Source organism: Mobula hypostoma, chromosome 12 (assembly GCF_963921235.1).
Source record: "Mobula hypostoma chromosome 12, sMobHyp1.1, whole genome shotgun sequence".
Taxonomy (NCBI): domain Eukaryota; kingdom Metazoa; phylum Chordata; class Chondrichthyes; order Myliobatiformes; family Myliobatidae; genus Mobula; species Mobula hypostoma.
Window position 1 is genome coordinate 50,556,806 of NC_086108.1, and position 16,045 is coordinate 50,572,850.

Consider the following 16,045-nt stretch of genomic DNA (forward strand, 5'->3'; position numbering starts at 1 on the left):
GTACAGTGTTTCTGTTCATTAATCTCCACTATAACAGTGGACACAGAGGGGATGTCAGGGGTAAGTTGTTGTTCGTTTTTTTTGTTTACACAGAGAGTGGTGAGTGCATGGAATGGGCTGCCGGCGACGGTGGTGGAGGCAGATATGATAGGGTCTTTTAAGAGACTTCTGGATAGGTACATGGAGCTTAGAAAAATAGAGAGCTATGGGTAACTCTAGGTAACTTCTAAAGTAAGTACATATTTGGCACAGCATTGCGGGTATAGCATAGGTTTTCTATGTTCTATGTTTCTATAATATGTACTACTCCCCTCTCTGGAACAACCTTGTCTTTAAAATCAATCTTGCCCCTCTGGGGTGAGTTGCTGCAATTTCTCCTTACCACTGTCTCTAACACCAGCACCTGTGTCCACCTACATGCTCACTGTTGCCCCATATAACCACAGGATTATCCAATAATTGTGTGTGTGTGTGTGTGTGTGTCCAAAAACAAAACATGCAAACTTTCTTCGACCACAGAGTGAGTCACTCATTCTGTCCTCGGTATGCCCCTTCTTGTTCACACGTTTCTCTCTTTTTCCAAAAACCATTTTTCCTGAATACAGTGTTTTTGTTGACAGTACCTTTTTGCATTTGCAGGCACATTCAATATGCCCCTTTTTGCCACAGCCTCGGCAATCTAAATGCTTATACCAGCATTCTTTTACTGAATGCCCAGTTTTGCATTACAGCAACACTGATTGCCAAAAGGTCTCTTATCCTTAAGGTCAAATGTTCTGTCAGTCCTCTCAGTGCCCTTGTGGTGCATCAGGTGACAACCTTGCCATTTCTTCAGCATTTTGTCTTTTTAAAAAAAAAATGAGGTCACTTGACTCTCAACCCAGCACGGATGGAAAGCGTGAAAGGAGCCAGCCAGGTTTGAACCCAGGACTACTTGCCTGGAAGGCTGGTGCTGATACCACTACACCTCTAGCCAGCATTCTTACAGTCAGTAGAAACTTTATGAACTTGGGAAGATGCATTTAATAGCTGCATTTTTAACTGCCATCTCCATAGATGTATTAATTTTAATTGCCTTCTGTAATGTTAGCCTATCTTCTGTAAGCAAACCATTCTGGATTGCCTCACTAAGCAGACCACATATGAGTCATAACATGTTACTAAGCGACTGTCTAAAATCACAGTGTTCAGGCAGTTGCTTCAGCACAGACACAACCTGCGAAATAGACTTACCTTCCACTTGATTCCTTTTATGAAATCTAAACCTCTCAGCAATAATGAAAGGTTTAGGTGAACACTGGTCTTTTAAGACTATGTCCTCATAAAGTTTAGCACCAGGCTCAGCAGACTGCGCAAGACTGTGTAATAAATTAAATGTTTTTGCACCCATCACAGTTAGAAAAGTTGGAACAGGAATATCATCTGAAATTTGATTTGCCAGTGCAATATATTAAAATCTTTCAGCCTTTGAACTCCATTGCTCTGTCAGTTCATCAAGCCCTACTTCCAACCACTGTTGCCATTTTCAAACACACTCATTTTCCAGAAGAGTTAACTAGCCTTATCCACCTCTTTCCCTCTCTCACTCCACCCTCTAATTTGTTTTAACCACCCTGTTCTCATTCTCTCCCCTCGCGATTCTTCACTCACCACTCTTTCTGCGGCCATTTTCTTCTCGCCCACCCACATTACACAGCGGTACACCCAGACTTTTGTTGCCAAAGGAGACAGAACAACAAGTATCACGTGAGGACCTGTCACCTCGTCGCCAGTGGTTATATTTGTGGTATTGGGAAGCTGAGTGGCCGTGACTAACACACATGAGAGACGGAGAGGTGAGGAACAAAGGTGCTGCCGTTATTTTACTTGTAATCATCTACTCTGAATGCCCTCTCACAGGACATTCAGTACATAATATACGGGGAAGCTTGACAGCAACCCGTAAGGGTCAAAATATACATGAGTACATCACAAGCGGCTGGAGCAATCAGGATGACCTGGGAAATGAGACAGGATGCTCCTTGAATTAATCAGGTGTATTGTTGTTCACTGCACTGGTGCCAACATGGATTCCCCCAAGATTGCAAACACATATAAAAAGTGTGCAACAGTTATAGTGTGCTTTACATGTATTGAATCACTCTGTGCATAAATCCAACGTGAGAAGTGTCATTGTAACATGCTGTCCAATACCTTGCCGCCCAGTGGTTTGCAAAAAAAAAAATCAGAGGCAAAATCTCCAGCCTTCCAGGCACCACCAGCTCACCGCCATGGAGAAAGTGAGGCCAGAGGAGAGGGAGTCTGGATCTCGGTGTGTCCGAGGTATGGCTGGCAGCTCCAGGTGTCTAGTGCAGAGGCTGGGGGACTTGCTTGGAACTCATCCCAAGCCGATACAGGTAAAGCGAGGAATTTGTAGATAAGGAAAAGGAATAGTTGGCGAACTTGAGAAGTGATGGAGACACTCAGTTAGAATAGACAGAACTGAAACAAAAATATTACCCAGAGTGTTTGGAAAAGGCTGGCAAGCTCCACCGAGATAAATGAGAGAAGGCGATTTTGAACCATTTCAATAATACTCTCTCACAGAATCTAAGGGATTTAAACATGACGTTGTTAGAATGACAGTCTAACCAACTGCAAAGGAGTTACCACTCAAACTAGCTGAGTTAAGGATATACATTTTGGCTACTTTGACTTTGGCAGATTATAAAAGTAAGCACGGCAGAAATATCTGGAGTAAGGACATTTTCAGTTAATAATGTCACCTTAAATTTGTAAAGTTGGACAGAGTCATGGGAAATGAAATTTAATTGAGACAAGTATCAAGTAATGCTTTTTAAAGATTGAAGCTGAGCTTTTTTTGTTACATGTACACCAAACCATACAGTGAAGTGCTTCATTTGATCAAATCAAATCAACAAAGTGACACCATGTTTCCAGCACCAACATAGCATATCATGGCTCACTACCCCTAAGGTGTACGTCTTTGAAATGTGGGAGGAAACTGGAGCACCTGGAGGAAACCCACCCAGTCAGGGGGAGAAATACAAGCTCCTTACAGAGAGTGGCATGAATCAAACCCCAACGGTACAGTCGCTGCTGTAATAGCATTATACTAACTGCTAACTATCATGCCAGCCAAAACCTCCAAATACTAATAGGACACACACAGTAAATACCTTTGATACACAGGGACCTTTCAGTGGAGTTTAGAGCTCTCTGAAAATAGTGACCTAGTTGAATACACAGTGAAGAAGGATTGTGGGGTGCTCAAGAGTTGGGCTGTCACGTTGCAGCTATACAAAATGTTGGTCAGGCCATACTTGCCGTGTTGTGTACAGTTCTGTTCACTACACTGAGGAAGAATATGGTAACTTCAGAAACAGCGCACAAGCGATTCACCAGGATGTTTCCTGGGACAGAGGGCTTCACTTATCAGGAGAGATGGGATAGACTGAATTTATTCTCACTAGAACAAAAGAGGTTCAAGGGTGACCTCATGAAGGCTTATAGATTCATCGAACACAACAGCACAGAAAAAGGCTCTTCAGTCCATCTAGTCTGTGCTGAACCATTAACCTGTCTGGTCCCATTGATGTGTACCCCATAGCCCTCCATAATTTCCCCATCCATGTACCTATCCAAATTTCTCTTAAACGTTGACACCAAACTCACGTCCACCACTTGCACTGGCAGCTTATTCCACACTCTCACCAGCACTAAGTAAAGATCCCCCTCATAGTCCCCTTAAACATTTCACCTTTTACCCTTAACCCATAACCTCCAGTTGTAGTCTCACCCAACCTCAATAGAAAAAGCCTGCTTGCATTTATTCTATCTATATTCCTCATAATTTTGTAGACCTCTATAAAACCTCCTCCCAATCTTCTACATTCCAAGGAATAAAGTTCTAACCTTTTCAAACTTCCCCAATAACTCAGTTCCTCAGGTCCCGACAACATCCTTGTAAATTTTCTCTATACTCCTCAAATCTTATTTACAGTACATTTTTCCTGTGGGCAGGTGACCAAAAACTGCACACAATACTCCAAATTAGACCTCATCAACGTCCTAAATAATTTCAAAATAACATCCCAACTTCTGGACTTAATACATTGATTTATGAAGGCCAAAGTTCCAAAAGCTTTCTTTATGACCCTATCAACCTGTGATGCAACTTTCAAGGAATTATGGATCTGTATTCCCAGATCCCTCTGTTCAACCGCACTCCTCAGTAGCTTACCACTGACCATGTAAGACCTACCCTTATTGGTTCTCCTAAAGTGCAACACCTCACACTTGTTTGCTTTAAGTTCCATCTGCCATTTTTTAATCCTATTTTTCCAGCTAGTCCAGATTCCGCCACAAGCATCAACAAATTTGCTGATCCAGTTTACCACACTGTCATCCAGAGCGTTGATATAGATGTCAAACAGCAACAGACCCAGCACCATTCCCTGCGGCACACCACCAGTCACAGGTCTCCATCTATAACCACTCTCTGGCTTCTCCCCCAAACCCAATGTCAAATTCAATTTACTACCTCATCATGACCAATTTTGTCAAAGGCCTTGCTAGTATCCACGTAGACAACATCCACCGCCTTGCTTTCATCACTTTCCTGGTATTTTCCTCAAAAAGATTCTACAAGTTTGGTTGGATATGACCTACCACAATCTTGTATGATAATATAGTAAACTGGATCAGCAAATTTGTGGATGCTTCCTGTGGGATCTGGACCAGCTAGAACAATGGGCTGAAAACTGGCAGATGGAATTTAGTGCTGACATGTGTTGATGGAATGAAGCCATGATGTCAATCCCTAATCAGTCCCTGTCTATACAAATGCTTACACATCCAGTCCTACCGAATACCATCCAGTCACCTTCCTTTTAGTGATGGCAGACTCACCAGCCTATGACTTCCTGTTTTACTCTTAGAGCCCTTCTTAAACAAGGAACAACATTAGCTATCCTCCAATCCCCTGGCACTTCACCCGTGGCTAAGGATATTTTAACTATCTCTGCTTGGGGCACTGTAATTTCTACATTGTAATAGCAAGGGTCCAAGGGAACACCTTGGCAGGCACTGAGATTTATTCGCCCTACTCTGCCTCAAGACAGCAAATGCCTCCTCCTCTGTAATCTGTATAGGGCCCATGACTTCACTGCTGCTTTGACTCACTTCGAGAGACTCTGTGTCCATCTCCCGAGTAAATACAGATGCAAAAAATCCATTTAAGATCTACCCCATCTCTTTCAGCCCTATGCATACATTAGATTACCTCTTTGATCTTTCAGATGGCCAGTTTTGTCCCTTGCAATCCTTTTACTCTTAACATGTCTGTAGAGACCCTTGGGATTCTCTTTCGCCTTGTCTGCTAGAGGAACATCACACTTTCTTATAGCCCTCCTGACTTCCTTCTTAAATGTTCTCTTGTATTTCTTATACTCCCCATTTGTTCCTGTCTCCCTATACCTGCCATGCACCTCCTTTTTTTAAAACCAGAAAAAGTTCATGATACAATTCAGAGCCATGGATAGGGTCTTGTCTGCAGGTGAAGGAATTCTAAAACAAGAGGGCACAGGTATAAAGTGCGAGGGAAGAAACTTAAAGGAGCTGTAAGATTCTCCATTAAGAGGTGGTGAATACATGGAATGAAATGCCAGAGGAATAATAGAGGCCAAAAGAATTACAATGTTCAAAACACATTTGCTCAGACACTTGAATAGCACAAGAAAAGTAGGATATGGGCCTAATGGAGGCAAATGTGATTAGAGTAGACAGACATCACAGTAGGCCTGGACAAGATGAAGCAAAGGGCTCATTTCTATGATGTACAGCAAAAAGCAGAAATCATTAGAGTAGGAGTTAGGTTAACTGGAACATAACCAGTTGGTCTGAATGGCTAGTTCTAGTCCTGTAGATCTTTTAATAATCCAACAGCTGGCAGGATATTTACAACCTGCCCTTAAATTCACATGGTCCATCTCTGGCACCTCCCTCCCCTTTCTCGATCTCTCTGGAGGACAAAATGTCAACTGACAGCTTTTATAAACCTACTGATTCCCGCAGTTAACATGACCAAAACTCTTCACGCCCCCCTGCCCCCCCGCCGTAAAAGTGCTATTTACTTTTCTCAGTTTCTTCGGCTCCACTGCATCTGCTCCCAGGACCCGGCTTTCCATTCCAAGACATTAAGAGATATCATCCTTCTTTAAAGAACTGGGTTCCCCTCTCTCTACTATTGATGTGGCTCTCACCCTTATCTCCTCCATTTCCTGTACATCTGCACTTACCCGAACTTCCCACTGCCTTTATAGCAATACAGTCCCTCTTGTGTCTTACCTACCACCCCATCAGCCACCACGTCCAACACATTATCCTTCACAACTTTCACCATTTCCAAACAAATCCTACTACTAAGCATACTAAGCACCTTCCCCAGGGACACTCCCTCCATGATCCCCTCGTTCACTTGTCCCTCCCCACTAATCTCCCTCCGGGCACTTATCCCTGCAAGCAGTCTAAGTGCTCCACCTGCCCACACACCTCCTCCCTCACCTCCATTCTGGGCCCCAAGCAGTCCTTCCAGGTGAGACAACACTTCACCTGTGAATCTGCTGGGGTCGTCTGTTGTGTCCAGTGCTCCCAATGCAGCCTTCGCTACATTGATAAGACCCATTGCAAACTGGGGGATGGCTTTGTTGAGCACTTCCGCACCATTTGCCATAAGCGAGTCTTCCCGGTGACCGAGCGTTTTAATTCCTTTTCCAACATGTCGAGCCATGGCCTCCTCATGTCAAGATGAGGACACACTCAGGATGGAGGAGAAATACCTTATATTCTGTCTGGGTATCCTCCAACCTGATGGCATGAATATTGATTTCTCCTTCTGATGAACAAAATTCCACCCCTCCCCCACCTATTCTCCACTTTGACCTTTTACTTCCTCTCACCTGCCTCCCATTTCCCCCATCTCCTCCTCCTTCCCTTTCTTCCACTGTCCACTGTCTTCTCCCATCAGATTCTTTCTTCTCTAGCCCTTGACCTTTCCCACCCACCTGGCTTCATTTATTACCTCCCAGCTAGCCTCTCCCCTCTGCCTCCACCTTTTTATTTTGGCATCTTTCCCCTTCCTTCTCAGTCCTGACGGTGGTTTTTGGCCAGAAACATCAACTGTTTATTCCTTTCCATAGATGCTGCCTGACCTGCTGAGTTGCTCCAGTGTTTTTTTTTAATCTACAATGTAACTGCAATGCACTTTCACTGAAATATTTCTATACAGGATAAGCTGAGGCAGCAAAAATGACCGGATGTGCAGAACCCTTAAGCAAATAACCCCAGTCTAAATCTTTACTTGTGCACTTCCACACTTGGGCCAGAGAGAATGATAGCAACAATTCAGAGTAGAATGAGTCTGGCTCACTTCAATCCAGTTTTCTTTGTACTTCCAAGAAGGAAAAGTAACATCAAAGTGTCCAAAAATTTTCACCATTTCAAAATGATAATTGGGTAGTCTCAATCGGCATACAAAATGTCGAAGTTATTCTCTGTACTGTATGGTTAATACTGACAAGTACTGCCATGCAGAGTTAAAGCTGCACTGCAACACAGCTGGCTATTTTAAATCTGTCAGCACTGAATTCTCGAAATGTGAATTGTTTTATTTTCCAATGAAAGCATGCGCAGCATTAAAAATAAGGAACATAATTAGCAAACAGAAAATTGTGTTAGAAGTGATATGTGGTACTTACTATTATGTGTTGGTATGGATCTATTGAAGCCATTCTCTATCACCAGTTAACAGAACTCCAGTGCACTTTATAATGAATTCAAGTGACAACAAATGAAAATAATCTGTAACTTGAAGTTTCCTCTTTGCAGATGAATAAATTAAGCAATCTTCAGCAAACATCTGTCTTCATTCCTGTAATACAGAATAACAATTAGTAGCCATTCAACCAATTAATCTCTGTACTAACGTGTACTGTATAATAGTCAATTATCAATTAATAGAATGAAGAAACTCAGCCAAGTACAACCCAGAAAGAACATTTAATTCTCTCCATCATTCAGCTTATCCATACGTGATCAGAAGGCTTTGTCTCCGTCATCACATCAGAAAGTCTGGTACATTATGTTTACAGTGTGAAAATTCCTCATGCATTAATGTCAAGTTTGCGATTTTTAAATAAAGTTCTTACCCTAAGCCTTCCTGCCACCCCAGCATCCTTACCCACAAGCCCCATCATTGCAGTATGTTGGTCTTGATGTAGTTCTGTTCTACCCTTCAATACTATTTTGTTTTCTCTCCTTTACTTCAAGTTGTCCATCAAGTTGTTGATTTTAATAAAGACAAACTATTTGCAGAGTATGTCTGATGCAGTCACCGGAAAGAAATTGTGACAATCTACTGAAATTGAATTATACTTGTAGAATGAGGTCCAACTGAACTTTGAAGAGGGGCAGAGTAATCTCAGGAAAATAAAAAAAAACACATTTATTCACGAACATTAGTATTATAAATTTACAAATATCCAAATTCTACTCAACTACAAATATTCCAGGTACCAGTTAGACTATTCTATCAAACAATAAAAATACAAATGCACACATACATACATGTGCACAGAACATACATAGAACACCTCCACAAAACACATGCACAAATCACGCATGCAAAATATACGTGATGAAGCAGTTTTTACTTGGTCTTCCACCAACACATTTATCAATCAGTTATATTTTCTTTGCTGATCCAATTGACGGAGGAGGCAATTCCTGTTGTCTTAGCAGCAAGAAATGCACTACATATTAGTAAGTAGCCATACCTGGGGAATTGACGATGTAGCTGGGGGTAAATTATCCTCCCCAAATAAAGTAAAAATCATGGTCACTAATGTTAAAGCTTGTGTCTGCTTTAAAGATGGCAATCACTCCATCCCAAACAGCAGAGAATCACTTAAATCAGTACTTACCCACACATCTCCAGATATATCTAGTTACACAGAATTACATCATATTTACATTAGAGAAGCAGGTCATACAGTCCAATGTGAAACAAAAGATTATGCTCCACCTGAACCTCCTACTTTCCTATTTATCTAAGCCAATCAGCAAATCGTCCTACTTCCTTCATCATCATACGCTTACCCAGCTTCCCCTGAAATGCATTTATACTATTTGCCTCAAATTAATTTGTGGCAGTGAGTTCCACATTCTAAGAACAGTGTTAAGAATGTTTCTCTGAGAATCAAAAATAAGCATTTTATCACCCCTAATTTAGGTTTCCCTGATCTTCCAATTATTATCTTCTCACTTTGCTTACAGCATCAGCTTTAAACAGGAATTTGACATGTCAGAATTTTGATCTAATATTAGCACAATTGTGAAAATATTGCACCAAGACTAAACAGCAAACAAGCTTAAAAAATGACTTTTTTCTTCTGAAGTTCATTCATTTCAACAAGTGATTCATGCATTTTTTTCTGTATCTGCATTTTAGAAAATAAACTGTATGAAGTGGCATTTATTATAGTTTAATAGGTCAGTAGATACACCTCTTCAGTGAAGGGATATCATTGTCATTTAGCGTGAAAGAGGAGCCAAGAAACTTTCTTTAGTAAAAGGCAGCCTTCAGTGGGTCAGTGGGTCATAACCAAGAGATAAGTTTTGCACTGGGCTCAGCTGTTCAGATGAAATTTTACACTGAGACCCTTTTTGCCATTTCAGTAGTTCAAATTCCCAATGAGAGGACCTTAACCACCAGACTTTTATATCCCTTGAAGTTTGCTACATGTACTCTGGCAAGATATGGAGGCATTGTATTTTAGCTTTAATAAAAATTGTTTTGAAATAATATACTGTGGAGCTCATGTTTTCATTTTAAACTAGCCACTATCTCTCTAGGCGATTTTGAGGCCTCAGAGTTTACAATTCTGTATTATCTCTTTGTATTTTGATCAATTTTAATAAAGCAATTTATTCCATTTTTAAATAATTACTTCTGATTATTTGGTCAGTGTAAGTTTAAGGAATAGGTCTAGAGTGGTTAAAAAAACATCACAATTATGGATGCAAAAGTGTCTTGAGATACTCTACAAAGTAGAAAATAGGAATGGCAAGTCACTACTAGAAGACGGACCCTAAAGCTCAGAAAACTATGTTTCATTGTGAAACTCAAACGAGATGAAGAAAGTGGGCAAGGAGTAAAAGCGAAGGAGACAAGTCCCAGTGGGTGAAGGCATTCCAGCAAGGCAGGAGTAAAGAAGCAAGGCTAGGTAAGCACCTGGAAATCACTGGATTAGAATATGTGGTTGGTGATGAGTTGTAACATAGGAGGGGGTTGCTGAAGTAAGGAGATCTTGGAAAAGTGAACACAGATGAGAATTTCAAAATTTAAGTTACTGAAGGACTAAACAATACAAAATCATGAACATCACAGTTCTTGGAGATAGAATTTGGGTCACAGAAATTGGAATGACTGATCATTTACATAAGGAGGAGGATCTCACAAAAGCTTTTAAATGCAGCCACTGCTGTAGTCTGTAACCAGTGTTGCTAAGATAGCAACTACTAAGTACCACACATCAAAGTTGCTGGTGAATGCAGCAGGCCAGGAGCATCTCTAGGAAGAGGTATAGTCGACGTTTCGGGCCGAGACCCTTCGTCAGGGCACCTTGTGTTTGCGTTTTTAAACTACTAAATGCATCAGTTTTTGAAGGGAAGCAATTTAAAGGCAATGGTGAAAAAATAAAGCACATTGGATTGTTTTGGCAAGGAGTATAAACGGCCACAAAGATCCAACCACTAAATACACCCCTTCTTTGTAAAGCATTCAAAACATTCTTTACATTACTCGAAATAACTTGTATGAATCTATATTCTCAGATCTCAAAAAGCAAAAAATAAACTAAAATCACTGCAATTTTGTTGTCATGGCTAAAATGTAAACTATTTAATACCTCCCTACTCCAATGATGCTCTCTCGTTAGATCCTAGATCAGCTGGGACCGAGCTTTACTAGCTACAAAAGTTGTCAAAGAAATTACTATTTCCTGACAATAAGGGACATCAAATATCAGATATTCAAAGTAACTAATTTAAAAAGATAGTTTAGTGAGATAGAGATAGTTTAATTCATGAAAACTATTAAAATTTTAATATAAAGCAATTTTAAGTAAGTAATTCCTCTTCCATCATGGAACAACATAATGAAACAGACCCTTTGTGCCAACGTCCATGCCAATCAAGATGCCTGTCTAAGCTAGTCTGACTTACCCACATTTGACACATACCCCTTTAGAGCTTTTCTATCTATGAACCTGCCCAAGGGGCTTTTAAATGATCTTACCTCCCTCAACAACATCTTCTGGCAGTTCATTCCATGTAATTCCCATACTCTGCATGAAGAAGTTGCCTCTCAATTCCCTTTTAAATCTTTTCCCTCGCACCTTAAACCTATGCCCACTAGTTTTTCTATTCACTTTCCCTGGGGAAAAAATAACTGTGTGTAGTCACCGTATCTTTGCCCTTCACAATTTTATATCCTTCTCAATTTGGTCAAATAAGATCTATAAGAAATCCCAGCAAGACTGGACTTTGCAGTTACGACCCTTCAAAATCCATCAGTGAATCCACAATAGAAGATGTTCAAAGGGTTCAATGACTCAGCATTTTATCTCTTCACAGATAATAAACAGCCAATGACTCATCTTCCTTTCAGTCTGCCCTTAAATGCCAATTTACTTATTCCACCTGCCTGCAGGTTCCATATTCTCACTGCTCACTGGGTAGAAATATTTCTCAAAAATTCCCTGATGGATTTGGTCACTTTTATGTGCCCATTTCTTTTTGGATCCCTCCCCTTCCTGAATGGAAATAGCTCCACTTCAAGCAGATCACAATACCTCACTTTCCATTGTGACAGTAGGAAGAAAGCAGAGGACTGTGAGCCCATCCATATTAGTGGGTCAGAAGTATGGTAGTAACTTTAAATTCCTTGGCATCAACAGATCAGAGGAACTGTCTAGAAACCAGAACATAAAAGTCATCACAAAGGCACAACAGAGCTTCTAAGTTCTTAGAAATTTGTGTAGATTTGGTATATCACTGAAAACTTTGACAAATTTCTCTAGATGCAGTGATGAATATCCTAACTAGTTGCATCATCTCATGGTATGGAAACACCAATGCTCAGAAACAAAGAAGGCTACAGAAAATAGTGGATACAACTCTACCCATCACAGGCAAAGCCCTCTCCACCTCCAAGCACATTTACATGGAGCACTGCCAAAAGAAAGCAGCATCCATCATTAAAGATTACCACCATCCAGGCCATGCCCTTTTATCTCGAGTACCATCTGACAGGAGTTATAGAACTCTTAAACGCCACACCACCAGGTTCAGGAATAGTTATTACCTTACAACTATCCAGGCTCCTGAACCCTTGTGGATAACTTCATTCACTACTACTCTGAACTGATTCTACAATCTGCAGACTTAATTTGCCTGCAAGAAAATGAACCTGTGTACTATATGTTGATGTGCATGCTGTGTGCACTGATAATAAATTTACTTTGACTTTACAACTCATTCTTGTTATTATTTTCATTTGCAGTTTAATTTTGCACATTAGTCAAGTCACTTTTTATTGTCATTTCGACCCGCAAAAATAGGAAAACAGATTATTATCTGAATGGTGGCCGATTAGGAAAAGGGGAGGTGCAACGAGACCTGGGTGTCATTATACACCAGTCATTGAAAGTGGGCATGCAGGTACAGCAGGCGGTGAAAAAGGCGAACGGTATGCTGGCATTTATAGCGAGAGGATTCGAGTACAGGAGCAGGGAGGTACTACTGCAGTTGTACAAGGCCTTGGTGAGACCACACCTGGAGTATTGTGTGCAGTTTTGGTCCCCTAATCTGAGGAAAGACATCTTTGCCATAGAGGGAGTACAAAGAAGGTTCACCAGATTGATTCCTGGGATGGCAGGTCTTTCATATGAAGAAAGACTGGATGAACTGGGCTTGTACTCGTTGGAATTTAGAAGATTGAGGGGGGATCTGATTGAAACGTATAAGATCCTAAAGGGATTGGACAGGCTAGATGCAGGAAGATTGTTCCCGATGTTGGGGAGGTCTAGAACGAGGGGTCACAGTTTGAGGATAGAGGGGAAGCCTTTTAGGACCGAGGTTAGGAAAAACTTCTTCACACAGAGAGTGGTGAATCTGTGGAATTCTCTGCCACAGCAAACTGTTGAGGCCAGTTCATTAGCTATGTTTAAAAGGAAGTTAGATATGGCCCTTGTGGCTACAGGGGTCAGGGGGTATGGAGGGAAGACTGGGTTCTGAGTTGGATGATCAGCCATGATCATAATAAATGGCGGTGCAGGCTCGAAGGGCCGAATGGCCTACTCCTGCACCTATTTTCTATGTTTCTATAAACTGTTGGTACAGTACACAGTAAAAACAAAACAACATTCCTCCAAGACCATGGTGCTACATGAAACAACACAAAACTACACTAGACTAAGTGAGACAACACAAGGCTACACTAGACTACGTAAAACAACACAAAAACTACACTAGACTACAGACCTACACAGGACTACATAAAGTGCACAAAACAGTGCAGGGCAGTACAATAAATAATAAACAAGACAATAGGCACAGTAGAGGACAAATTACAATATAATAATAAATGATGTAGATGTCAGTCTCTGGGTATGAAGCCGTCTGATGGCTTGGGGGAAGAAAGTGTTGCACAGTCTGGTAGTGAGAGCCTGAATGCTTTGTTTCGGTACCTTTTGCCAGATGGCAGGAGAGAGAAGAGTTTGTATGAGGGGTGCGGGGGTTGTTTGTCAGTCTTTGTTACTGTATAGCTTTTTGTAAAATCCGATTGCTTCTTTTACCCCCTGTAAATACCAGTAAGAAAATGAATCTCAAGATAGAATATAGTATCATACTTGTACTTTGATAATATATTTAATTTGAACTTTGAAGCCAGGGAGTAGAGAGATTTGTAATTCATACATTTTACATTAATTCCATTTTGTTTAATTTCATATTAATTCAGACCTGAAAGTCTTTTTCTTTCCACTGATGCTGCCCGATTTCGCTGTGTTTCCAGTATTTTCTGGTTTCGTTTCATTCAACTTCCAGCTCCCAGGAAAACTTTCACTACATGTAGAGTTTGACTTGTTCTTGATAGGAAATTAAAACATTTACGGGGGGGGGGGATTGTACAAATTCTTTGAATTCACCTTTCCCTTAGTACCGAAACTCGTTTTTAATCCAACATTCCTAATGCTGGCGCAGCGGAGATGCGGAAACTGGGGCGCGGGAGAATGGTTTTGTGGCTGAGGGAAGTCAGAGATCGCTGCTCGGAAAAGCGTAAGTTTCGTACCCAGGCTCCTGTCGCGGCCGTCCCTTTCTCTTAGGAGGTCCGGGGGAACTGACAGACGGACTAGCCTATTTCTTCCAGAAGCCGACTTCTTCCCTTCCTTCCTTCCCCTCTCAAGAGAAAGTCAAACTCCGAAACTCTGCCAAAGTCTCTCCCCTTACCCCACATACCGACCCCGCCAATCGCTCCAGCGTCCCAATAAAACTTTACATTACCTCGGATGGGGCTGGGTTCTCAATTGCCTCTACCTTCTTCCGTGGCGGCTCTTTCGAAGCGTTTAAATAAAGAAAAAGCGAAAAAATAGAGAAGATGAGATACGAAGGCGGATATTACACACCCCACCGGAGGGCGGATCTTCCACTGCCGAGCGAGGCTGTTGGGACCCGCAGACTTAACACAGTGAATTTCTCCACACTCTTACCCTTTCACAACCCCACTTCACACCCTCTCGCTTGGGTTCAGTTCTCGCTGCCCCTTTCCCCGTTTTGTTTCAAAGCGGAGGTCACGTCTCCTTTTTTGACGCTCGCCCTTCAGGGAACGTTGGGATATTTGGTAGCTCTACTTATCCCATTGAATATTACGTTTCATTATGCAGTTTTAAGAGACGTGTGTATTGTTCCTAGAAGACGGCAACATTTTGCAGCCATGCAGTTTTGTTTACAGGTAGGTCCCGATGAAGACGGCATTTCGATACAAACTTCCTAGCTTTTGATAAGTTCCTCGAGACGGCGTTTGGGGGAATACAAGGAAGATTAACAAATTGAATCCAAAATCTTTGCGGATAGCAAAGAGTGATTGTCAATCAATTTTTCTGTGATTGAGGCAAACGGCATTGAAACAGATCTTTCAGCCCACCGTGTCCATGCCAACCATCGAAACCAATCCCATTTGCTCGGTTCTCGGTGCTCAATACTCAGTCTTTTACTTTTTGTCATGAAGTACAGAGGGCACGCGGCCGAGTGGTTAAGCTACCTGAAGGTCATGAGTTCGAGCCCCAGCCGAAGGGACGTGTTGTGTCCTTGAGCAGGGCACTGGTGCCAAGTTGTATGGGTCCATTCCCTTTGGGGTCTCGTGGAGAGGGGAGACTTGCAGCATGGGCAACTGCCATACAACCTTGCCCAGGAGAGTGAAGACAAGACTAATGGATGCCTTTACTTTACAGAGGGCACGATAAAAATGCAAATGATACAGAAACGTATTTGAGAGTGTTTTTTTGATCAAATAGGGTCTGCTTCCCGTTGCTGTCTGTGAGAAACTTGTACATCATGGGTTTCCCCTGGGTGCCCTGGTTTCTTCCCACATTCCAAAGACAAAGGTTAAGGTTAGTAAGTTGGAGGCATGTTATATTGATGCCAAAAATGCGGCGACACTTGCTGTCCGTCCCCTGCACATCCTCAGACTATGTTGGTCCTTGATGCACAAGTGACAAGTAAAGCTATTTTTTCATCTTCATCTATCTTCAAGAGCAGCAAATGGAATTTGTTTCTAAGAACTGCATCTTATTGAGGATCAAGGGAATTGTATTTAAGGTATATAAATTGAGCCTTACACAAGGAAATCTGCAGATGCTGGAATTTCAAGCAACACACGTAGAAGTTGCTGGTGAACGCAGCAGGCCAGGCAGCATCTCTAGGAAGG

At 41.6% G+C, this 16,045-nt stretch overlaps 1 protein-coding gene across 2 annotated transcripts in view; it reads right to left on the bottom strand.

Moving 5' to 3' along the window:
- Positions 1 to 14,759, bottom strand: part of LOC134354795 (cytosolic phospholipase A2-like) — a 176,351-nt gene extending 161,592 nt beyond the window's left edge. Inside the window, exons 1-2 of one of the 2 annotated variants that reach the window (XM_063064061.1) lie at positions 14,623 to 14,759; positions 7,758 to 7,930 (exon numbers count right to left, since the gene is read on the bottom strand). In XM_063064061.1, coding sequence (XP_062920131.1) covers positions 7,758 to 7,790 — 33 coding nt within the window. In that variant the 5' untranslated portion in view covers positions 7,791 to 7,930; positions 14,623 to 14,759. Of the gene's footprint in view, positions 1 to 7,757; positions 7,931 to 14,082; positions 14,188 to 14,622 lie in introns of those variants that run through there. The other variant, XM_063064062.1, reaches the window with a different exon arrangement.
- Between the last annotated feature and the right edge of the window lie 1,286 nt (positions 14,760 to 16,045).